The sequence below is a fragment of the Arvicanthis niloticus genome, chromosome 26 (genome assembly GCF_011762505.2).
Source record: "Arvicanthis niloticus isolate mArvNil1 chromosome 26, mArvNil1.pat.X, whole genome shotgun sequence".
NCBI lineage: Eukaryota > Metazoa > Chordata > Mammalia > Rodentia > Muridae > Arvicanthis > Arvicanthis niloticus.
Genome location: NC_133434.1, coordinates 37,265,106 through 37,291,056, shown reverse-complemented (window position 1 = coordinate 37,291,056; position 25,951 = coordinate 37,265,106). Strand labels below are relative to the sequence as shown.

The 25,951-nt window shown below is 40.9% G+C and overlaps 1 protein-coding gene and 1 non-coding gene across 6 annotated transcripts in view; one reads left to right on the top strand and one right to left on the bottom strand.

The window, feature by feature from the left end:
• Positions 1 to 24,303, bottom strand: part of Dennd4a (DENN domain containing 4A) — a 93,364-nt gene extending 69,061 nt beyond the window's left edge. The window contains exons 1-4 of one of the 5 annotated variants that reach the window (XM_076925775.1): positions 24,150 to 24,303; positions 5,948 to 6,073; positions 5,354 to 5,403; positions 2,722 to 3,053 (exon numbers count right to left, since the gene is read on the bottom strand). In XM_076925775.1, the coding sequence (XP_076781890.1) occupies positions 2,722 to 3,032 (311 nt within the window). In that variant the 5' untranslated portion in view covers positions 3,033 to 3,053; positions 5,354 to 5,403; positions 5,948 to 6,073; positions 24,150 to 24,303. Of the gene's footprint in view, positions 1 to 2,721; positions 3,054 to 5,330; positions 5,404 to 5,947; positions 6,074 to 6,170; positions 6,310 to 24,149 lie in introns of those variants that run through there. The other 4 variants (XM_076925776.1, XM_076925773.1, XM_076925774.1 and 1 more) reach the window with 4 other exon arrangements.
• On the top strand, positions 14,573 to 14,704 carry LOC143439496 (small nucleolar RNA SNORA17). Its single transcript, XR_013107717.1, has one exon. It is a non-coding gene; the product is annotated as a small nucleolar RNA SNORA17 (small nucleolar RNA).
• Positions 24,304 to 25,951: the final 1,648 nt, after the last annotated feature.

The window sequence follows — 25,951 nt, the reverse complement described above, 5'->3', positions numbered from 1 at the left end:
AGTCCTACACGAAAGCTATACAGTCCTACACGAAAGCTATACAGTCCTACACGAAAGCTATACAGTCCTACACGAAAGCTATACAGTCCTACACGAAAGCTATACAGTCCTACACGAAAGGACAGCTGTTTCACTACTAAACTTTAAATCATATATAAAAAAAGTCCATATAAAGTTTTGTGCTTATTAACATAGAAGAGTGGCAGTAATTAAATACAAGGCCACTTAATGTTCAGCATTCCACTTAATTAAGTTATTTATTAATATATTTACTTACCTATAGAGGGTTGCATACCTAGATAGTACCTTCTTGTATACTTTCACGCTAATACTTCCATTAAAGATTTCTAAACACAAAGGAGTTTAAAAACATATGAATTATTTAAAATGCTACTGCTAACTGTATTGCCTTAGGCAGCATTTAACCTTCCAGAGCCTTATACTACTTAGTCATAAAATCAAAACTTGGGTCAGTGAGATAGCTTGGTGGGGAAAGGCACTTGTTACAAAGCTGGAAAACCTGAGTTAGATCCTGCAACCTAGATGGTAAAACAAACACACATGCACACACACACAGAGAACAGAGATAGACAGACAGAAAGACAGAGACACAGACAAAACAAATACATACATACATACACAATACATACAATAATAAATAAAATAACTTTCCTGGCTTCAAAAGACACAATGATGAGAGGGATATCATAAAGCATTGGAAAGGGCTGGAGACGGCTCACTGGCTAAGCATGGAGACGGCTCACTGGCTAAGCGTGGAGACGGCTCACTGGCTAAGCGTGGAGACGGCTCACTGGCTAAGCGCACTGCTGCTCCTCAAGAGGACCTGTGTTCAATTCCTAGCACCCACGTGATAGCTCACACCCACCTGAAACTCATTTTAGGGCATCTGATGCCCTCTTCTGGCCACCCTGGGCACTAGAAACACATGTAGTACACAGATACACATGCTGACAAAACACGTATACATATAAAATGAGTTTTCTATTGTCTTGTTTTTATTTTGTGCGTTTGGTTGGTTGGTTGGTTTTTAGTTTTTATACATAGGATTTCTCTGTGTAGTCCTGGTTGTCCTAGAACTCACTCTGTAGACCAGGCTGGCCTCGAACTCCTAGAGATCTGCCTGTCTCTGTGCACCCCCACACCCCGCACCAGTGCTGGGATTAAAGATATATACCATTATGCTTGGTGAATTTTTTGAATGAAGAAAATATTTGTAAATCATATACCTAGTGAAGGACTGCATTAAGAATTTGTAAACAACTCTGGGTGAAAGAGCTAAACACACATTTATTAAATGATACTAATAATAGTTTAGTATCATCAGCAAACACAAGCGTGCAAATTAAAATCATAATGAGATTCCTTTTCCTACTCACTAGGACAATAATCAAATAGCAATATGAAATATTATGCAGACTGTGAAGAAATGAGAACCACCCCACCTCAAACCCTGCTGGTGGGAATGCACAGCGCTTGTGAAGCTGCTTTGGAAAATATTCCAGAAGTTCCTCAAAAGGTCAAATACAGAATTATATGATCCAGCAATTACACTGCCAAGTATGTACATACAAACAACAAAACATATCTACATGAAAACTTGTATATGAATAATCATAAAAGCATTATTAATAATAGCCTCAGAGTATAAACAGCCCAAGTATCCATCAACGAGTGGCGTGATAAATTATATCATATATATATATATATATATATATATATGCCATATATATGTTGGAATACTATTTGGTCATATAAAGGAATACAGTACCAGTACATACCATAACACGGATAAACCTTAAAAATGTATTATGTGAAAGAGGCCAATCACACAAGGCACATACACTATAGTTTCATTTGCATGGAATATCCCAAATGGGCACATCTATAGAGCAAGGAAGAAAATGGTTTGCCTAGGGCTGAGAAGGCTGGGAAACTGGACAGTGTACACTAGTGAGGCAGGATTTCCTTCTGACATGATACAAGTATTCTAAAATATGTTGTGGTGATAGTTACACACCTCTGACCATACTGAACTATATGCTTCAAATGAAGAAGACTACATGGAATATCATTATATCTCAATAAGGTTATTATAAATAGAAAAGAGCCCCCAAATCCAATATAGCAGGACTCTAATTTACTCCACGATCCTTATTTCATACATGGTTAGGCATACATGTATTCTTATGTATGTCTGGCTGTGGTTTTATCTACCTGAGAGGTTGAGGCAGGAGTCGGGGAAAGCCAGGGCAACACAGAACCTTAATTGAAAAAAATTTTTTTTTCTATTTAAAATTTGTGATGAGGATGATCCATAGTTTTCTGGTACCCTCTGCATGTAATATATTTATTCTCTCCCTTGTATCTAACAGGAAGGTGAGCGCTGGGACAGAGAGACGAAAACAGAGTGAATATAAAATTCTGAGTATATGTTGCTTTCTTTTTAATTCTCCTCCCACCTTCACCCCCGTTTTTTATGGGTGATGGGGCAGAACAGGTTCTCACTATGCAGCTCAGGCTGGCGTCAAACATAGCAGTCTCCTGCCCTAGCCTGCCAGTGCTAGGATTATAGGCATATAGACTACACCCAGGCAAGTGTGTTTGTTTCAAAAGCCAACATACTGCTATTAATGACTAAACAAAGTTAACTTCAAACTCTACAAGGCACATAATTTAAAGTAGCAGTGGTAAAAAACTTACCCCAGATCTGTAAGTGGAGGTTTATCTCTCCCTCTTTTATAGCAAAGATAAATCTGAGGTCCCACAAGACTACCATTATTAAGGTCTGCTGACAATCCAGTTGGGGTAACGTCTATACACACGTAATCCCGTGGTACCTCCTCCCCAAGGGATTTGATGATGACGGAAACATCTGTGATGGGTTCTTTTGGCTTCGCCACTTTGTGACAGGCATCATTGAAGTGAATCTCCTCTTCCAGAGGCTTTGAGACGTCAGTTAGGCCTGCGACAACAAAGTAGTCAGCAACTCGAGGCCCCTTGTCTTCAATCATCTTCCATCACAGAGTTTATAGCTAAACAAAAATAAGAGATCTCAATTCTATAATCTGCCAAGTCAACAGTACAAACCCAGAAAGAATGCAAGTCCTGTTCATACCAGTTTTAGATATTTGCCCATGAAGTGAAAAACATGCCTTTTTATTATAAAACTAATGCAGGAATTCTAATTTTAGTATTATGGAAACCTACATCATTGAACTAGATAACAACAACAAAACCAAAACCCAGCCCTTTAAATATGCGGATGAACCTTAAAATATAGTGAAAATTCCCATAGCCTCAAAATATTGAGAAAACCAAATGCCAGAATGTAATCTGTAAGCTAATGTTGAATCAGAAAATCTGCTATCTCCTCAATAATCAAGGAGTTGTGTTCTAGAAGGCATTACAAGGACAGCAACAGGCTTCTGAGCCAAGTCAGACAGGGAGCTGGAATGCAGACACTCACAGAAATCCAAAAGCTCCAAATGACTGGAGTATTGCTTAAAGAGTGGATTTTAAAGCCTGTCCATTGGGCTTGGGAGTAGTTCAGTGGCAGAGCACGTGTGAGGCCCTAATTCAACCCCAAGCACTTAAACAAAACACTTCACTTACACTGGGAGAAAATGAAGTCTGCTTCAATGCATCCCTGGCATGATCTTAAGCCATTTTTAAGGTTCTAGGAAGCTCCAACTGAGAAACATATAATAAAGTGTTCTGAGACTAGTGACTTCCCCGTGGAGCAAATGCAAGCCAGCGCTTGAGGCTACACCCTAAACCTAGGTTTCCCCAAACAAGACCCAGCAGAAGGTGAGCTCCAATTCTAAACCACAAAACCATACAAGGAGAATCTATCTCAGCAGATACAACAAACAAGAACCCAAATAAAAAGAGAGCACAGCATTCTTAGAGTAAATTAAAAAGACAAATGTATACACACATCTACAAGCATTTAAGAGTAAGACCTTCCGTTGTCTACAATCAGTTAAGCCTTATTTTCTCCTTTAGGGTGATATGTTTCTGGCGTTGTAAACCACTGTTACAGGGGGAGAGTCGTATTTAAAACAACAATCTAGAATGTGTCCCATATCAGTCTTGGTTACAATACAGGCAAGCAGGAAAAACGATTCCAAGGGTAAACAAATTAAGCACACACACACACACACACACACACACACACACCATAAGCCTCTTTTTTACAGTTACCATATATATGCCATATGGGACACACAAATGACTATAGCATATAATATATATATATATGGAAATATTAAAGTTAGTAGTCATTTGCTTAACTTCAGGGCTTCCAAAAATGTACTTAACAATAAACCCTATTTTACCACCTAACAACTAGAAAACTCTACATGTTCTAGAAAATGCTAGTTCAAAATAAATAACCTTCCCTGAGGGAATTTGTGTTGCACATCAGAGTAAAACCTTCTACACTGGCTGAGGGATTGGCTCCGTGGGTGAGGTACCTGCTGTGTAAGCCTGACATATAAGTCTGCGTAGGTGAGCGCAGATCCCAGCACCCGTGTAAAAGCTGGGAGTGCATGAGGTGGGGATATAAACAGTAAATCCGTATGCACCCCGGTGAGTTCCACGCTCAGTGAGAAACTCAGTGTCACAGCATACAGTGGAGATTAACAGAGGAAGACACTGGACACTGACCTCTGGCCTCCATGTAAATACACACATGTAAATGAATGCATACAAGCTATTAGACACACAAACCAGCACTCACACGTATAAGCTACACACACACACACACACACACACACACACACACACACACTTCCTGTTTGTTTTATGGCTGATGGGGATTGATGCCAGGGAAGTGGTCTACCATGACCCTTCAGCTTCAGAAAGTACACTTCTTTACATCGATTTTTGGAAACTAGGAATCACAAAACTATGCACTTAATCCAAAGGGTCTCTAGATAATAACTTTAATACAAAGCATTGAAATCTTATTCATTTGAATTAATAATACTGTGTCATAAACCAATACTTATTTAATAAATTGTCTTTTTTCAAAATATTATTAAAAAATGTACTCATAAATGTACTCATTTATAAATGTACTCATCAGATAGAATGTTTAGGAGCTGGCAAAATTACTCAGAGGGTAAAGGCACTTGGTGCCATGCCTGATGGCTTCTGTTCAATCCCTGGGATCCCCAGAGTGGAAGGAGAGACCTGATACCCACAAAGTGTCCTCTGATTTTCATACTCATGTCACAGTATGTATGTACCCACCTATGTATAGATACACACAAATAAATAAAATATAAACAAGATGAGATGCTTACAGGCCTCTTAAAACTTTATGTACCTTGGAGGAGAGTATGAGGTGAAGATGATCCAAATGTATTTTATGAAATTCTAAAGAAAAATAAAAATATTGTATTAAATTTATAAGTCTGCTTAGCTTGTATCTCACTTACTTTAAAAAATCACTGAAAGTATATGATAGCACCTTCAGAATTTTTTGTTTCTAACCCCCTGACACTCCTCACTATGACAGGGTTTCACTATGTAGCTCTGACTGTCCTGGAACTTACCATGTAGACCAGGCTGGTCTTGAACTCACAGATGCACCTGCTTCTGCCTCCCCAGTGCTGGGATTAAAGCCGTGTGTCTCTATGAACAACAAACACTAGTTTTCCATAGAAGAAATAATGTGCACCTTGGTAAAATCCAAGACCAGGCCAAGTAGTCTAGCATCATGGCGCGCTGAGGACGGAAGCCAGCACCTTGCACATAACAAGGCAAGTGCTCTGCCATGGAGACAGATCCATTCCCCAGCCCTAGGGTTTCACTAAGTGGGATCTATTTTCCTTGAAAATAAAAAACAAGAAGCTGTGCGATTTACTCATAAGAAATATAAGATAACTGAACTGCAAAGCCATTATAAGAAGGTCCTTACCCATTCAGCAACTGACGGAGATTGGTTTGTCTCTCCCTGCCAGGCTCCGGACAATCCAGGTGATTTTGATTTCTTATCTCACTCCATTAGGTCAAAGTAGGCAAACATGTGCTACTCAGACTGCCTCTAAAGACAAGAGGCCAGAGTGAAAATCTGAGGGAACACACACACACACAGCCTAAAATACCTTTCAATAAATTATTTTGTATCACCCGTTACTTACAGTTATTATATAATGACTATATCCCAAATCCCTAAAGTTCTGGCAAGTTAAACTCCCAGTGTTTAACATAGAAGAAAGCTGACTGAGACAAATCACAAGGACAAACAAGAGCTGCTCACACATCACTGGAGTTCTGGTTAAAGGAAACTCCTAGTGTTAGTTCCTCAGGCCTCGGGAGTTGAGAAATATTGTATTGAAAAGAATAGAAATTGAGGTTAAATTAATTCTGATAAAACATCCCCCTAGTGTATCTGTGTATACTTAAAAATCTACTACTAATAGTTTTAAGATAAATACCAGCTCGGTCATCTGGCCACGCCTTTAGACCGTGACTCTACAAACACATGCAAAGGCACGTGTGTGCATGCTCTCAAAAGATCACTGGCAGCGATCATCTTGCAACTCACAACAAAGACCAGTCTCCACAGTTTAAAGTTTAAGAGCAATATTCATTACACAGAAACTACAGACTGGAAACAAAGGGGCAACAAAGATGTTACAGAACAGGCATGGGAACCCAGGTGCGCAAGAACTAGAGACGTCATCTTTTGTTCAAGGGCAACTTTGCCCCTAAGCTGTTAATTAGGCTTGAGTGGAAGTAGCTAGTATTGTCTTGGGGATGTGCATCTGCTCTCAACAGAACAGGATCAGAGTAGAATTTTTAACACACAGTCACCTGTCTCCAGATACACTGCAGACAATTCAAAGGCTGCTATGATTTCTGTGTCTTCTCTTATACCTCGTGCACAGCAGGTAGAAACACATGTGTAAATATTCAGTAGTGAGTGAGGTCAAGACAGTAAGAAGCAGGAAAGTGGAACCATCACAGAATCCTGGAGCTATGAGCAAGACCATGGAGATTTTGTTTCAATTACTCTTTTTATAATTGAAGAAATTTTATAATTACAGTATAGTAGCTTGCCTATAACCATATATCAAATTATGCCTTTTACTTTGGAGTTCCACTGTATACAGTACTTCACATTCAAGGATGGAAGCAAACAAATTGAAGAAATTAGTGCTTGTTAGCAATCCTAGGCTTCAACAGTCAAAAAGTTGGTATACAGAAGTTCAAGTGAAACCTGACAAAAGAAAAGAGAGTAACTGATAACAAAAGTAAGTCTAGAGAGTAAAAGGAAAAAAGAAAGAAGCTGAGTTGAAAGATACAGGAAGAAGGTTCAGCAAGCCTGCCACCAAACCGTTAGGATTCGGGCCCCACTGGGGCCCCACTGGGGAAGGAGAGAACTGGCAGGATTCGGGCTCCACTGGGGCCCCACTGGGGAAGGAGAGAACTGGCTTCCACAGGCTGTCCTCTAGTGGCAAGGCCCGTGTGCACACGCAAAGAAGTTAAATTAAAATACAATAAAATTTTAAAAATAACTAAGAAGAGGAGGGTGGCATAAAAGGGTAAAATAAAAAGCTGGAGCCAAGCGTGCACAGGGCCTGGGTTAGATAGAAGGCCAGTGCAATCCCAAATAAATTAATTAACTATATAATAATAACAAAAGGAGGAAGTGGGGAGGTAAAAAAAAAAAAAAAAAAAAAAGACCAAAGTGGGATGAGGAGAAGGTAGCTAGAGAATTTTTAATGCTAGACATATTCTCTTGCAATAACTGAAATTTACTATTGCCATAGTAAAGTCTAGATTACCTGCAAAAAAAAAAAAAAAAAAAAAAAAAGTCACCTACCAATCTTACACTGAAAGTCGGTTTGTACCCAGCATGGTCTGTGACATCCAAGTGTCCTGGCTTACGCGTGAGAGGAAGTCTGGTTTTAAATTTCCTCTCTTGTAGTCTTCTTTTACTTAACTTCCCCCTTGCACAGGATCCCTAAGTCTCCAATTTTTACTTCCTCTTAAGTTAGCATCTGCATTTGTTAACCAGCAGGGCGATGAATTGCTTCCCCCAGATAATACAGTATAAGCAAACCACTCAGAACTGTGATTCTGCCTTAAAGATGTAGAATTCTGTCATTTGATCAATGTTGAACATTCCAATTTCTTACCAATTCTGTCACCATCATTTAAAAAGGCTTTGAGACAGTGATTCTCAACCTTCCTCATGTTGTGATGACCCCCCCAACCAAAAAATTATTTTTGTTACTTCATAACCGTAATGTTGCTACTGACGAGTCATAACATAAATATCTGTGGTTTTCAACGGTTTTAGATGACCCCTGTGAAAAGATCCTATAACCCCAAAAGGGATCCTGACCTTAGAACTCTGCAAACATAATATACGAAATGGATTTTGAGAGTCAATCCTTGAAAATAACTTTGAGAATTCCCTTTTCCTTCTATTTAATAATGATGTACTTTTAAAAAAAATTTATATGACATATTAGGTGATCAAAAACTGAAAACAAACATTTCAAACAGAAACCTCACCAATAAGAACCAGGCATCTTATACATGCATGTGATCTCAGTGTATTGGGGAGCGAAGAAAGGTAAACACCATCTTTGGCTAAATAGGGAGTCTGAGACCTGTCTGGCCTACAAGAGTCTTTGTCTCACACATATAAATAAATAAATAAATAAATAAATAAATAAATAAATCCTTAGTTCAATCCTAGGACCTGCAAAGTTGAAAGGAGAAAGCTCCACAAGCTTCCTGGCTTCTCCAGGTGCACTGTGGCGTCTGTACAGAGGCACAGATACACATGCACAAAGAAATAACGTTAAAAAGAGAGGAAAGAGGGCCAGAGAGACAGCTGCCTCTCGTAGCACTGGATGCTCTTTCAGAGGACCCAGGCTCGATTCCAATTCTGTTACCATCCATTTAAAGTCTGCAACTCCATTTCCAGGAATGCAATCTGGGCACTAAGCATGAAGTTCAGACACAGTTACAGGCAAAACCCACATCCGCATAAAAAATAAGTAAAAATTAAAAAAAAAAAAACAGAAAACATACAAATACAATTCTTGGAAAAATCATGAATCTTGGAAATGATTAAACTTTGGGATACCAAATTAAATTCAACAAATGTGAATAAAAACTTGAAGCCCAGTGCTGGTGATGTTACAGGGAAATGAACACCCTTGACAAATGTTAATAACACTGTGAATTAGAATTTCTTCTCTGAGATTCTGAAATTACTTAAAACTGATTTGCTGGATAGGAGTGGTGGCACTGGTTTTATGGTTGTTGTATTTTGTTTTGTTTAAAATACAGTCTCCCACTCTGTCGTCTAAAGTGGCCTCGACCTGGCCTAGGCTACATAGTAAGATTCTGTCTCAAGAAAAGAAAGAAAGGAGGAAGTAGAGGAGGGAGGCAGAGAGGCAGATAGACAAAGAAAGGAATTTTTAAAAGTTGTTGTAGAGCATTTTTCTAGTTTATAAAGAAAAATGGACACAAAACATTTAATATTTTTTTTAAAAAATTGTATCACATTATTGATCTAAAGATATTTTATATCCTATTTCCTTTAAAAGGAAGAAATTCCTTTAAATTCAGATTTTAAAGGGAAGGACCTTTAAAATCCTTTGGTTTGATCTCTCCATTTGATGAACGAGGAAATTAATTTCCAGAAGGTTAATTTGACTTGCGCACAGCAGCACAAACCATCAGTAGCAGAGCAGGGCCTGAGAGTCCTCTTCCCAGATCTCGTGCTACTGCAGCCTACTCAGACCAGCTTAGTTTCAAAACAAAAACAAACAAACAAAAACCCTACGCTTTATTTCTTTACTTAGTGTGGGAGCATGCTCATGTCCCCTCGCCCATCTGGAGGTCTGACAACTACTAGAGGTCAGTTCTCGACTTCCACCATGGGGGTTCCAGGGACTGAACTCGGGTCGGCAGGCTTGGTAGAAGGCACCCTTACCCGCCACCTTGTCAACCCACAGATGATTTCTCTAAACACCCTGATGTCCATCCCAGCTCTAGACAAAGTATATCTCCTTTCTATTAAACAAATACCTCCTAGTCTAATAAAGTGTTTCGTCTCAGATTTATGTTACTAGGCATGACTCAGCACTGAGATTCAAACTGTCCACTTCATGACTCGACCTACGTATCTATGTTTTGCAATCGCCACCTTAAGCCCAACCCATGTACACTTGTCCTCTTAGTGTCAGTTGAAAATACAAAGACTGAATTTGGACTAGTTATGATGCAGTCTCTCCTCCCTTAACTTGCTGGTTTTATCATTTTCACTCTCTAGCAACACACACACACACACTTTTTTTTTTGTAGCAGAGTCTCATTACATAGCCTGAAACTTGCTGTGTAAACCAAACTGGACGTGAATTCACAGAGATGTGCCTGCGTCTATCTCCTAACGCTGAGAGTACTGGTATGTACTACTATGACCAGCTATTATCTAACACACTATATATTGTATTTACTGAGGTTGTTTTTAATTCTCTTTCTTTGCACAATATTGTAAAGCTCTTTGAGGTTTAGGAGTTTTCTGCTGTACCTGATGAACAACACTCAATATTTGTTGAATGGATAAATAAACAAGCCATGATAGCTATAATTAAAGGGATAATTTTTAAATGTGGCAGATACTGAATATCATTCAGCAAGAAAAAACTACAAAATAAAAATGCAGAGACACAGAAATTTAGTATTGAGCAAGAATAGTAAGAAACCAGAAGGGAATCCAATGTAAAATGGTGCTGACGTAATTAAAAGTACATACACGTCAGAACCACACTGTGGTTTCCAACGATATTTTAGGATGGCATCATGAACGGATTAGAATGAATACCTATGAGGAGAAGGTAATGAAGAGGCAGTGCCCCCGGCAGGCAGAGCCCCAGCAGGCAGTGCCCCCAGCAGGCAGAGCCACCGGCAGGCAGAGCCCCCGGCAGGCAAAGCCCCGGCAGGCCGGTGGCAGAAGGAGACCATGAAGAGACTCTGAGGAAGCCAGCCCTCTGCTCATGAGCACTGGCCCACTCCCACCCTACGCGGTATTACGCGGTACTTAGCCACTGGATCTAGCAAAGGTCCCATCAATGGCCTTGAACAAGGTCATCTCAGTGAAGTGTTGGTGTGACGGAAGTCTGACTGGGGTGAGGAGATGACATGGGAGGTAAGGAGGCAGTCATCCTTGGAGGACCTCTAACGGGAAGAGGCGGGGAACGGAGTGGAAACTGGTGATCACGCCATGGCGCCATCTCTCCAGCGCCCCAGGCTGGCTTTCACAGCCATCGTCCCTCTGGCCTCACTCCATTTTCAGCCTCTCATGATGACTGCTATAGGCATACCTTCCTTAATTCTGTTCATTTTTCAATAAAGTAAATCTGAAAGAATTTTTTAAAGTAAGCCTGAGAAAGTAAGAAATGATCCCAAGTGGAGAGCCTGATCTTAGAGGCCAGGTTCTATCTCAGAGTTAGAATGTGCTAGCCACAGTACTGTCTTTTTTATAGATACATGATGTGAGCTCTTACCCTTTTAGGTGTCACACACTGCCCTAGAGGAACTAATTAATGCTGAAACCTCTTCTAGACACACAAGGACCAAGGACGTGCAGATAAAACCCAGCTCACAGCCGAGGGGCTCACTTCGCTTTGCTCCCCGATTTAGTCCACACACAGGCCTGTTCTTATTGTTCGGATTTTTAAAATTTTATGTATGTGAATGTCTGGATCTATGTATGTGTGTGCACCACATGCATGCCAGGTGCTACAGAGGTCAGCAGAGGATGTGAGATTTCCTCAAACAGGAGTGTGTAAGCCATTGTGTGGGCGGTGTGGGTGCTGGAGACAAACAACAGGTCTCTGCAAGAGCAGTAAGTGCTCTCAATGCCTGAGCCATCTCTCCAGGCCCATTTTGATTCCTTTTAACTAAAGAGTAACACACATAAAGAACGTACAACTGCAAGAATCCTCACTATCCATTATAAAAACCTCCAGTGTGAAGAAGAGAGTGTGGCCAGGAACAGAAAGCCCCTCCATTTTTCTGGAGAGTCACCATTTTGAATTCTAATGCTAGATTTCTCTCTGTGAACAGTATAAAAGTGGAACATGGATGATTCCCGCAGTCTATGCTGGGAGATGGGAAAGGGGGGGCTTGCTTTGTCACCTCACATTGTTTTGGAGAATTAGCCACACTTGTTCTATGTAGCAGCAGGCCGTTCATTTCCATTTCTGAATAAATTTTCATCATAATGACAGTTTTTAAACAATCCTGAATAACTTTACTTATCTACTCTTTTGTTAGTAGACATCTGGTTTGTTTCCAGTGTTAGGCTACTGTCTTGGACAGAAGTTACTGCATATATCCTTTGACATATAAATGCATACTTAAAAAAACAAGAATAAGATCGCTAACACACAGGTACGCGCATGTTCAGTCTTCTAAAACTGGTTACTGTAAAACCTTATATATTGTAAAACCTTACGTGGCAGCTTAGAAATGGGTGAACCGACTTATTTTTCTAACATAGCAGTCGTGTGCTCTAGAATCCTGTGAGCAGAGTTCAAACCACAGTTCACCTAGAGTCCAACTGCCAGGTAAACCCGCGCTCCTGCTCAGACACCTCACACAAATGGCTCTGGCTCTAAGTCACTAATCAGATGGCTACTGACACAGACAGACGCCAGTTTCACTTCTCACTGCCCAGACCTGAGCCAGCCACTCCCTCTGCTTAGAGAACCTGTCATGTGTGTCTGGAGAGAAAGCAGAATCTAGAACCAGTCACAGAAACTTGACCATCAAAGCCAGATGCTCGTTTGCCATGCTCTGGCACTCTGGCCAGTAAATTCAATGCACTCTTGCAGAATTTAAATTGAGGGTCAGCACTGCAAGAATAGTCTAGAATCCATTCTTAGGGTTCTTTGGGCCAAGTGTGCATATGACTTGGCGGTCTGTCACATACAAGAAGACTCTCCCACTATAACTTAGCCATAATTCTGGACACTCAATAGTCAGAAGTATGAAAACAATCTCTATTGTTTATAAGTCAAATACACACTCACTTCTTAAGTCAGTGCCATAGTGCACCCTGTGACAAGAACATTAATGAATGACATCTTGGGGGAAGGATACTATGGCTTTTCATTCTGACTATGGTCTTGCCTGAGATTTGTTCTCCTCAGCATGTAGCTCTCCACTCTTGCAGTCAGTTCTCCAAAATAAGTAATGTCTTTCTGACAAATTCATTATCTCTTGCTTCAGTTGACCAAAGCTGACTCCTGTTTACAGTGAAGACTCCTACCATGTGCCAAGCTGGAAATGACAGCACAGAGACAAAACGGTGTGGCTGCCTTACAGGAGCTTAGCAGACAAGTCAGAAAAGTAACTGAGCAACATAGGAAGTGAGCAGTCTAACCAGGAAGACAGAGAAGTGAGAAGGAACACAGGTCAGGCTTGAGGTCTGAAAAGAAAGAGGCATCATGTGATAAGAGACGGCAAGGCAGTGTGTGACAACAGGAGAGGCAGACCACAGTCCTGTCTCTGCATCACCTCTGTCCACACACTGTGAGAAGGGCATCTGAAGACAAGCAGGACACCACATGCCTGTGATTTCAGCCCTTAGGAGGCAGAGGCAAGAGGCCTGCTGTCACTTCAAAAAGTGACCCTATCTCAAAATCCAACTAACCACACTCGCAAGGTACATTTACATATAATTCAAATGTCGTGGACGAGGTGGTGAAGCCCTTCCTAAGGATTAGTGAGAAAAGTTAAATAGTTTTAAATTTTGTGTTGAGGAAGACAAAGCCACAATTTCTGACTTGGATGACAATGATGGTATTTTTGAGTCTGCTTTTCATGCTGAAACACATGAACACACACACACACAACTGCTCTTTGTCACTTCTCAGATAATAAATCTGTGTGTTTGCGAGTGTGTGTGTTTCTGTTCTGTTCGGTTATTTGATAGGATGGAGTGGGAATCATGGATGAAGGCACAGAGGAAGTAAAGGTGCTCATCAAGTGACCAGAGGAGCGGGGCACGGAGCGTTCCTCTGCACGGACTTTTGCATAATGGTAGGTGCAACTCCACAGGGGCACAGGGGGAATGATAGAAAGGACTATCGAATGGGACCAGTATGATAGTACACACCTGTAAAGCCAGCATGCAAGAGGTTAAAGTAGGAAGATTTGAAACAAAACGAAAACAAACAAAATACTAAGAAACCAAAACAGCCTCTGTATGATCTTTTCTCTAAAGTTGTAACTTTTTCGTATTAAGGTTCGTTTTACAGTTACCTCTAGGTATGTATCATTTTCAATAGATACATACATTAGACACATCATTTACAGCATTATTTTCAACCTTTTTCAAAATTGACTTTGATATGAATTATGCCCTCTAAAATTTTATAAATTCTCTCATTTTCAGTATTTCCCATTCTACAAAGGTTTATGTGTGAACAGGAAACTTAATTATAAAAGAAAACTAAGAACCCAATCAACCAATTTCTAGAAAATTTTGATAAAAGAATCTAAAAGCCCTACCCCTAGAGGTATTGCAGGTGTAGCTGCTGTGTCACATGTACATCAGTAGGTGGCGGAGAGGAGAGAGGCTCTGTCTACACTCCGTGTTCCGACCTGTGAACATCTGAAGGATTAGTAGCCTAACACTCTGAAGAAAGCAAGCCTGAGAGGACTTCCTGTCTGCTGCCCGGGGTCCCAGACAAGGAGCTAGCCTGAGACGAGCACTAGCAGGTGCCATGCATGCCTGCGGGGGTTAAACCGTGCCCAAGATGACCCCTGCCAGGCGCCATAATGCCCAAGCTGGACATAGCACTCCTAAGATGACCTGACATTCAGAGACCTCAAGTGCCACTAAGAGAAGCAAGTAAATAGTGGAGAAACAGAAGAGAAAGAGAAGCAGAAGGATGTGAGCACCGTGAAAAGAGGCAGGAAAATGATCGGGGTAGCAAGGGACAGCCTGACGTGAGTAGCCAGTGATACCGCCTCGGACCCTTCTGGATTCGTAGCCCTGAGGCAGCAGAGGTCTGCTACCACCAAAGGACATGCAGACATCCCTGGTCTGGGATGCCCGCCCCCAACCCCCACCCCCGGGGACATACTGATGCCTGAGGGATATGCAGAACTGGCCTCACCCCTCACCTAGGCATATGGGAGAGCTGGCTCTGGGGGCATGAGAACAGGAAAGTGACCCCACCCTAGCCAGCTGCACTCAGGAGAGCTGGCCCTGCACATTTCCTGAGTTGCAGGTGCCAAGGATACATGTGTGGGAGACCTAGTCCTACCGCTGGTCTCCTGTGTGGAGGCATCTACAGGGAAGAAATACCCTCCTCCCCTCTTGCCCCTCACTGGCAGTGGGGGAACCTGGCCCTGGAGTTGTAGAGCAGAAGAGCTGGCTCTATGCCTCACCAGCTGCACCCCTCACCTGGGCACACAGTAGAGATGATCCTGGTAGCAGGTTCACTGGCCCCGAGGGTGTGACTGTGGGAGAGCTGGCCCCACCACTTGTCCGTCTGTGTGGTGACATAGGCAAGGGAGAGATAACCCCTACATACACACCTTGCCCCTTGTTACCTATGGCAGGCAGAAAAGCTGACCCTGAGGTCACCAGAGTAGGAGAGCTGGCCTACTCCTTACCTGCTGCAGCACTCGGGAGAGCAGGCCTTGGGCACCACAGTAGACATGGATATGGGGGTTGTGGGTGACACAAGAGTGAGGGCAAGAGCATGGGTGGTGGTGATGGTGGTGTCAGTAAGGGAGGTCCCTTCCCTCCCTTTTGCCCTTGCCTTGGGCAGCAGGAAGTATAGCTGGTCCTGGCATTGGGCCACTCTATCAGTACTGGAACCTCATTGGGACTCCTGGCCCTGGATATGGGGGTTGCAGGTGAGTGGCCCCAGAGGGTGTGAGTGTGGGAGAGCAGGCCCTGCCTCTTGTCTGCTGGGTGGTGGCACAGATTGAGGAAAGATGTCCTCCTTCCCTCTCTGTCTTTCACTATCTATGGCAGGCAGGACAGCTAGCCCTGGGGTCATGAGAGTGGGAGAACTGGCCCTATCCTTCACTGTCTGCAACATTCAGAGAATGGACCCTGCACCTTGCCTGGGCAGCAAGGTAGAGGTGGCCCTGATAGCAGGGGCTGCTGGTGAGCTGGCCCCAAGAGCATGAGAGAGAGAGAGAGCTGGCAGGCTGACCAGCTCAGGTACCTCTCGGGCCAAATCCGGGGCTTTGAATTGGTCCACCCCAACATCTACCCCAATAATAAACTGCTGAAGCGCATGAAGACGTCCATCCTACAGACCCCAAACTACAGATCTCCAAGACACAGGGAAACAAGATATCTGAGAGGAGCCCAGGGAGGTTCCAGTATTGATAGAGCAGCAGAAGCCAGAGGCCTCGAACCAGACCAATGAGGCATTGCAATGAACATTTGCAAGCAACGACGTGTGGACAAAAGGGTGTACTGTGGGTCACAGTGTGACACACCACAGCTTCCACAATGAGATTTTTATTCCTTTGTTGCAGCAGAGGTTGGAAGGGTAGAAGGCGGGTACAAGGGGAGGAGGGATAAGTGGAATTGGGGTGCATGGTGTGAAATTCACCAAGAACCAATAAAAAGCTTTAAAAGAAAAATCTAAAAGGAAGTTTTTGGTGACATTTTATTCTAAAAGTGGCATAAAGCAAGTCGGGCAGTGGTGGTGCCGCCTTTAATCCCAGGACTTGGGAGGCAGAGACAGGTGGGTCTTTGTGAATTTGAGGCCAACCTGGTGTGTATAGCGTGAGTTCCAGGACAGCCAGGGGCCAGGGCTACACAGAGAAACCCTGTCTCAAAAAAAAAAAAAAAAAAAAAAAAAAAAAAAAAAAGAAAAAAGAAAAGAAAGAGAGAGAGAAAAAAAGAAAAAAAAGAAAAAGGGGGTGGAGCCTAAAGCTAAAAAACAAAGGTATTCTACGATCTACAGCTAATCTTTTCAAAAGGGCCATGATTTCAGACATGTGAAGGGCAGGCTTAAGAACGGGGTGTAATTTCAGTTTCATCAAATTAAACAGTGTAAAAATTCACTTGGGTCTCATTGTACAGAGTTCCCATTCACATAACTCCAGGTACTTTTGCAAATTCAAATTCAGCTCCTCCCACCAGAACACTCAAGTCAAATGTCAGCTCCAGTGAGATGAGACCTGCTTTGTGCTTTCCCTGTGCAAGACGGCCACTTTCTACTCCTGGCCTTCAAGAACAGACACACTCCGTACATGACTATCACACTGACGCTGTAAGGACCTCTTTGAACATCTACTCTTTTCCATCAGAATATGAATTCTCTGAAAGTATAACTTGTTTTATAGCACAATCCTTGGCATTACACAAGCAATAGTAAATGCTTGCTAAATAAGGAATGTTGTAAAGTTACTAAGGTTAGACACAGTAGCACACCAATAAGGAACTATCGAATCTGGAGGCTAGCCTGGGTTACATACATATCAAGTCTAAGGCCAGTGGGAGCTACACAATAAGACTATGACTCAGAGATGCTTTAAAGGTTAATATATTAAAGACAGTATATATATTAATATACAAGTGTTCATAGAATGATTGGACTACAAAGTCCATACACAGGAGGGTAAAGATACCTCTACCTCCACTGGTTTTCACCTGAAAAGGGGAGAGATGTTCACAGCTTTCATAATAATCACCTATGAATTAATTCAAGTGCTTTGGTATAATGCAACAACACTAAGAGGTTTCTTTTAATTTCATTTAAAAATTAACTTTATTTTTCATCATCTAGCATCCTTTTGTAACTAGCAGCTTTTAGAATGCCTATTCATTGTACACCTGTCTTTGGGAAGCTAGATGTCCTATCCTTTTCCACAGAGCTAGTGTTGAGAGTCACGGTCAGTGAAACTGTGGTAACTGTGGTTTCATTTGCCATAGCTGACTAGATGAGACAGAGAACACTGCCTTGTATTACATTTCCTCTATCAGGCTTTAGAATGAGAGCACAGAATCATGAGACAATATATGAATTTAAGAATCAGAAGACAGCTGGGCAGTGGTGGTGCATGCCTTTGATCCCAGCACTTGGGAGGCAGAGGCAGGTGGATTTCTGAGTTTGAGGCCAGCCTGGTCTACAGAGTAAGTTCCAGGACAGCCAGGGCTATACAGAGAAACCCTGTCACCAAAAACAAATGAACAAAAACAAGAATCAGAAGACAGCCTGACAAAGAGGTACAGGCCTTTAATCCCAGTACTGGGAGCCAGAGGCAGGTGGATCTCTGTGATCTCAAGGCCATCCTCATCCCAGGCCAGCCAAGTTATATTAGGAGACCTTGCCTCAAAACAACAAAGGAATCAAAAGTCACATCTATCCCCACCACAGTGAAAGACAACATGCAAAGAGACAGAACTGGAATGAACAAGCAGGAAACGAGGAAACTGTGCTGGTCCAGGGTGCGGAGACAAGCTCAATATTCGGAAATCCATCAATGTAATCCACTACATAAATAAACTCAAAGAAAAAAAAAACCACATGATCATCTCACTAGATGCTGAGAAAGCATTTGACAAAATTCAATATCCCTTCATGTTAAAAGTCTTGGAAAGATCAGGAATTCAAGGCCCATACCTAAACATAGTAAAAGCAATATACAGCAAGCCAGTAGCCAACATCAAATTGAATGGAGAGAAACTTGAAGCAATCCGACTAAGATCAGGGACTAGACAAGGCTGCCCACTCTCTCTCTTACCTATTCAATATAGTACTGGAAGTCCTAGCTAGAGCAATTAGACAACAAAAGGAAGTCAAAGGGATACAGATAGGAAAGGAAGAAGTCAAAACTTCACTATTTGCAGATGATATGATAGTATACTTTAAGTGACCCTAAAACTTCCACCAGAGAACTCCTAAACCTGATAAACAACTTCAGCAAAGTGGCTGGATATAAAATCAACTCAAACAAATCAGTAGCCTTCCTCTATTCAAAGGATAAACAGGCTGAGAAAGAAATTAGGGAAATGACACCCTTCACAATAGTCACAAATAATATAAAATACCTTGAAGTGAATCTAACCAAGCAAGTGAAAGATCTGTATGATAAGAACTTCAAGTCTCTGAAGAAAGAAATTGAAGAAGATCTCAGAAGATGGAAAGATCTCCCATGCTCCTGGATTGGCAGGATTAATTTAGTAAAAATGGCCATCTTGCCAAAAGCAATCTACAGATTCAATGCAATCCCCATCAAAATTCCAAATCAATTCTTCATAGAGATAGAAAGAGCAATCTGTAAATTCATTTGGAATAACAAAAAACCCAGGATAGCGAGAACTATTCTCAACAATAAAAGAACTTCTGGGGGAATCACTGTCCCTGACCTCAAACTGTACTACAGAGCAATAGTGATAAAAACTGCATGGTATTGTTACACAGACAGGCAGGAAGATCAATGGAATAGAATTGAAGATTCAGAAATGAACCCACACACCTATGATCACTTGATCTTTGTCAAAGGAGCTAAAACCATCCAGTGGAAAAAGGACAGTATTTTTAGCAAATGGTGCTGGTTCAACTGGAGGTCAGCATATAGAAGAATGCAAATTAATCCATTCTTATCTCCTTGTACAAAGCTCAAGTCCAAGTGGATAAAGGACCTTCACATAAAACCGGATACACTGAAACTAATAGAAGAGAAGGTGGGGAAGAGCCTCGAATACTTGGGCACAGGGGGAAGGTTCCTGAACAGAACACCAATGGCTTATGCTCTAAGATCAAGAATTGACAAATGGGACTTCATCAAACTGCAAAGCTTCTGTAAGGCAAAGGACATTGTCAATAAAACAAAATGGCAACCAACAGATTGGAAAAAGATCTTTACCAATCCTACATCCAATAGAGGGCTAATATCCAATATATACAAAGAACTCAAGAAATTATACTCCAGACAACCAAATAACCCTATTAAAAAATGGGGTACAGAGCTAAACAAAGAATTATCAACTGAGGAAAATCGAATGGCCGAGAAGCACCTCAAGAAATGTTCAACATCCTTAGTCATCAGGGAAATGCAAATCAAAACAACCCTGAGATACCACCTCACACCAGTCAGAATGGCTAAGATCAAAAACTCAGGTGATAGTAGATGCTGGCGAGGATGTGGAGAAAGAGGAACACTCCCTCCATTGTTGGTGGGATTGCAAGCTGGTACAACCATTCTGGAAATCAGTCTGGTGGTTCCGCAGAAAATTGGACATAGCATTACCTGAGGATCCAGCTATATCACTCCTGGGCACATACCCAGAAGATGCTCCAACATATAACAAGGACATATGCCCCACTATGTTCATAGCAGCCTTATTTATAATAGCCAGAAGCTGGAAAGAACCCAGATGTCCTTCAACAGAGGAATGGATACAAAAAATGTGGTATATTTACACAATGAAGTATTACTCAGCTATTAAAAATAATGAATTTGAGAAATTCTTCGGTAAATGGATGGAACTAGAAATTATCATCCTGAGTGAGTTAACCCAATCACAAAAGAACACACATGGTATTTACTCACTGATAAGCGGATGTTAGCCCAAAAGCTTGAAATAGCCAAGATTCAACTCAAAGACCACATGAAGCTCATGAAGAAGGAAGACCAAGTGTGGGTGTCTCAGTCCTACTTAGAAGGAGTAACAAAATACTCAAGGGAGCAAATATGGAGACAAAGTGTGGGACAGAAACTGAAGGAGGAGCCACCTGGAGACCATTCTACCTGGGTATCCATCCCAGGTACAGTCACCAAAGGTAGACACTGATGTGGATGGCAGGAAGTGCATGCTGACAAGAGCCTGATATAGCTGTCTCCTTAGAGGTCTGCAAAAGGCTGACACATTCAGAGGCCAATATTCACAGCTAACCACTGATCTGATTAAGGGTTTCCCAATGGAGGAGTTAGAGAGAAGACTGCAGGAGCTGAAAGGGTTTGTGGCCCCATGAGGAGAGCAACAATACCAACCAACAGAGCTCCCCAGGGTCTAAACCACCAGCCTGGGAGCACATAGGGAGGGACCTATGACTCCATCTGTACATGAAAGGGAGGATGGCCTTGTCGGGCATAGGTGGGAGAGGAGATTCTTGGTCCCATGAAGGCTGAACACCGAGTGGGGGGGAATTTGAGGGTAGGGAGGTGGGAGTGGGGGTAGGTGGGGGCACATCCTCATAGAAGCATGAGAAGGGGGGATGGGATAGGAGGTCCCTGAGTAGTGGGGGGAAGGGAGGTTAGGGGATAAAATCTGAAATGTAAATATAATATCCAATAAAAAATTTTTTAGAAAAAGAGTTAAGAACAGAAAAAAAAATGTGCCAATGGCAATGTCTTGTGATTTTTAAAATTCATCTAACAACATAGAAGAATGGTCGGCATTTGGGACAAGAATGGTATATTTATAATACAGAGCAGCTGAATGAAAGTCTGTGAAGCTCTGCTCTCTGGTGTGTAAACTTCTTACCAGAGGACACACTTTTATGAGATGTGATTGCTGTTCTCAGATGCTGAGCTTGTCGATTTGGCTTGGTACTATAAAATATCTATTATAAACCAAGTACATAATTGTTGTGAAGCCTTACACCATCCCACACTGTAACTTACTGCTTGCTTAGAGACCACTGAGGATTTCTTCTAAATTACAGATATTTGTTTGCCCTCTGTGATACTGACAGTGTGTGAATGAGAAGAATTCCCAATGGCGGACATCACTTAGTTCTTATGTGCCATGGTTGGCATTTTGAAGCTCACACGCTACAGCAGGTGAACATAAAGCAAGCGGAGAGGACAGGGTTAATGAAGTGTAGGACAGATTTCTAGTAACCGTCACAGAAAACTGTAGCGAAGTTTATGAGGAAGGTCACAGAGGAATGAGGGAATCCCAGTTTCCTGTGATCTTCCTGGTATTTGCTATGTCACAAAATTATATCTGACTCTTAGGACAGTCACACTGATAAAAAATGAACACATGGGATTCTGTGACTGAGAGATAGACAACTTTCCTACCTGGTTGGATTTCTTTTATTGTATCTCCCTCTCCTTACGCATTTACATTTTGAAAGAGTGTAGCTTTCAAATCTTCTTATTTATTTAAGTGAATTAAAATTTCAAATAATGAATTTATCAGAGTTAAATTAAAAACGTCCTTCAAAACAAATACAGTCATTTATATAAAATGGCAAGAAAAGATACTTATTTTAAATAACAAGTTATATCCAGGGTCATGGCACTGAATGTTACAGACCCTCAAGTAGAAAAAAATATGATGTTATTTTACAAATAAGTAACCCCCAAACTGCAGTACGCAACTGCATGGAGAGGAACTCCTTACAGATACGACTGTAGCTCTCTCAGCCTAAGGTACTGTCATCTTTTCTTTACATATGCACCAACAGAAGCACCAAAGAAGCCAATATACCTAGACAGTGAGCTTGGAAATAAATGTGTATATAACTCTTTAAAATAAGAAAATAAAAACCTTTAAACTTAACTATAAAAAAAAAAAAAGAAAAAAATGAGGGGTGATCAAGAAATATTAAAATAGTAGTTAATCAGAAAAGGGAAAGTCTTATTTTTTTTTAAATATCTATGAAATTAGAAACTTCAATCACTCACTCCTTAGGCTAAAGAATGAGAAGTATTCATCACTGAGAGCAGGTTTTCAAACACCAGCCCATGGATCCAACTTCAGTACAATTATCACCAACAAAATAAACAACATGAATAAATACTATACAAAGGTGGGGGTGTCACTCAATAATAACACACTTAGCAAGACCTAGCAAGTCTGATACCCAGGTTCAATTCCCAGCACTACATTTTAAAAAAAAAAATTAAATAAAATTCTATTACAAAGTTTTGACATCCAGAAAAAAAATATTGAAAGATGAAGGGTAGGAATATCTTAGTGCTTATTAGAACAACAGCAATATAAAAAAAGTTTTTTTTAATTGTTTGGACAGTGTTTCACAATATATAGGCCAAGCTGGTCCAGAACTCATCATCCTCAAGCCTTGGCCTTCACTGTGCTGGTATGTGCCACCATACCAACTTAAATTATTGTTATTATTTTTTACAGGAAAATAGAATCGTTTAACTATAACCTTGACTACAAATGGAGTAAGAGTCAACTCAACTTTCCTGTTGATAAGAGCCATCTCTATCTCACAAACCAAAATACAGTTTCAGTGTCTCCATTCATCGCCATCCATTCTCTTACAAACATGCTGCTTCATAGTCTTCAACTAAAATACCCAATGCTAAGACAATGGCACTTTAAAAAAGCGGTTTCCAACACCACAGTCATTATAGTAGCTTCTAACATAAGACTGATACATTAAAATTTCCACATTAACTTGATAATAGTTTGTTAGAATTTTTCCTTAGCAGTTTAAGACTTTTTAGAGGAAAAAAAGAATCTAGTTTCTCTAGCAACAATTTTCAAGTGAATACTGAGAGTAATTTTATACTGTTCCTATGTTCAAAAGAAGACAAATTTACTTTCATATAATCAGAAACAGTGAGACAGAAAACCCTACAAATTTAACAGCAAGCTCAGAGATAAAAATAAAACAAACAGGACTTCTATCAATTTGCCAAGATTATACAGATGGTTTTGGTATTTAGAACAAAAGGAGGGAATGCTAAATCTAAGGTAAAAGAGACAGAACCTGAGATAACAAAAAGAATGATTGTAAGTAAAATGTCTTAATCATCGCTGTAATGGAAGAGAACAGGTTACTGATATTTTTAATGTCTTATATTACCTCTGGAAGGTGTTTACTGAAATTACATCTGATTGGAATTACCCAATAATCTGATAATCTATCTTAAAGCAAATAGTGAAGTATACTAAACATGTCTGGCTCAGAGGTATAATGTTTTACCCTCATCCTACCCCTTTCTTCAGCCCCTCACACCTTAGTCCATATTTGGAAAAGTTGGTTAAATGCCAAACAGACGAAGGGAGGCTTAAACATAAATGGTATTCCTAGAGTTCCAGGAGAATTACTAAGCAAAGCATGCCGAGTCTTAAATAAGCAACCAATTATGAAGTATAATTAAGAAATGCTAATTACCATCAATGTCAATTTCACATATGTGGCAAGATGCCAAATGTTGCAGATGCTAGGAAAAAAAAATGGACTTAGATTCAAGTTTTCAGGATACTCTGAATGGGTAGAAATGTTCTCTTTCACTTTATGATCCAGATTTCTGATGTGTCCCTTCACTCACTGATTCAAAGCCTAATGATGGAAAAAGACACATAAATTAAAATACTCTGAAATCAACAATAGTTTGAATAGATTATTCATTAGATACAAGACATTGTTTCAAACACTTTACTTGTATTATCAAATTTAAGTGTCCCAATTCAATAAATGCACTTTTCTCACTTTTACATGGGAGGAAACTGAGGAATAAAGAAACAGGAACAAGGACAGGTTTCAAACCCATACCCACTGACCCTTAGCCAACTACCTGGTACTTACCCTCATGCTACAGTAACTGACTCAACAAATTCTTTTTTTGAAATTATATGTATTTATCTTCTGTGTGTGCATGTGTGTCACAGGACACATGCGGAGGTCAAGGGGCAACCTTCTAGAGTCAGTTCTCTCCATAATGCAGGTCCTGAGGAGTCAAACTTGGGTTGCCAGGGCTTGGCAGCAAGCGTTTTTTACCCACCGAGCCTCTTCCTGCTCCCTCTACAATTCTCACTAGAGCTTGAGACATGACAAAGTACTTATAGATTACTTCAGGAGAGACCCAATAATCCAGATCTGAGAAGGCTTTCTGGAGGAAGTAATAATGCCCTGATTTTTTTGTTTGTTTTAATTATTTGATGTGTATGTGTGTTTTGTATGTATGCAAAGAACAGGTTGTTTCTGCTGAAACTGGAGTTACAGATGGTTGTAAAGTGCTATGTGGGTACTGGAAGTTGAACCTGGGGCTTTTGTAAAAGCAGCTTGTGCGTGTGTTTGTTTGTTTGTTTGTTTGTTTATACAGAGTTTCTCTGTGTCCTGGACTAGGCTGGCCTTGAATTCAGAGATTTACCTGCCTCTGCCTCTGTCTCTGCATCCCTAGTGCTGGTATTAAAGGTCAGTACCACCACCATCTGCCCTTGGTTCTTAAAGAATATAAAGGACTTAGCTAGACAAAAAAAGAAGGAAGGGAGGAATGACAGCATTCCAGAAGGATACTTCCATCCTAGGAGCACAGCGGCAGTGTAACACTCCAGAAGGAACAGACATATTCAAGGCAGCTTTAAGAAGAATGCTATAAGGCTGGAGTGGAAATGGAAAGTAGAAATTCTAAAAGTTAAGATTAGAGAGCCAGACAAAGGCCAAACTGTGGAGAACTTTAATGACATAGTAAGGAGTGTTGGCTTCATCCAGTTAACAATGGCGTCAACGAGGAATTCTCAGTTGTTGTTTTAGACATACCATTTTGGCAATTCTGAAAAAGTGATTTTCAGAAACAAAAGCAAAAATAAGAAAACCAGTGGAAACAGGTCCTAAACAGGAACACACTGGAATAAGGATGCTTTGGAAGTTTCTAATTCAAAATAATTTAATGGACAAAGAGATGGTTCCGTGGACAAAGGCCCTTGCCACCACGGCTGAAGACCGAAGTTTGACCCCAAGGAATTACAGATAGAATGTCAAAACTAATTCTAGCCAACTGTCTACTGACCTTCATATCCAGGCATATACATGTGCCCACAAGTGTGCACACACACACACACACACACACACACACACACACATACACACACAGGCCGGTAAATAAAGAAGTACAATAAAAATTTAAAATTGTTTTTAAAAGATTTACCAAATAAGCTGGATGCAGTGGCAAGAGGATCAAGACTTAACTAAGC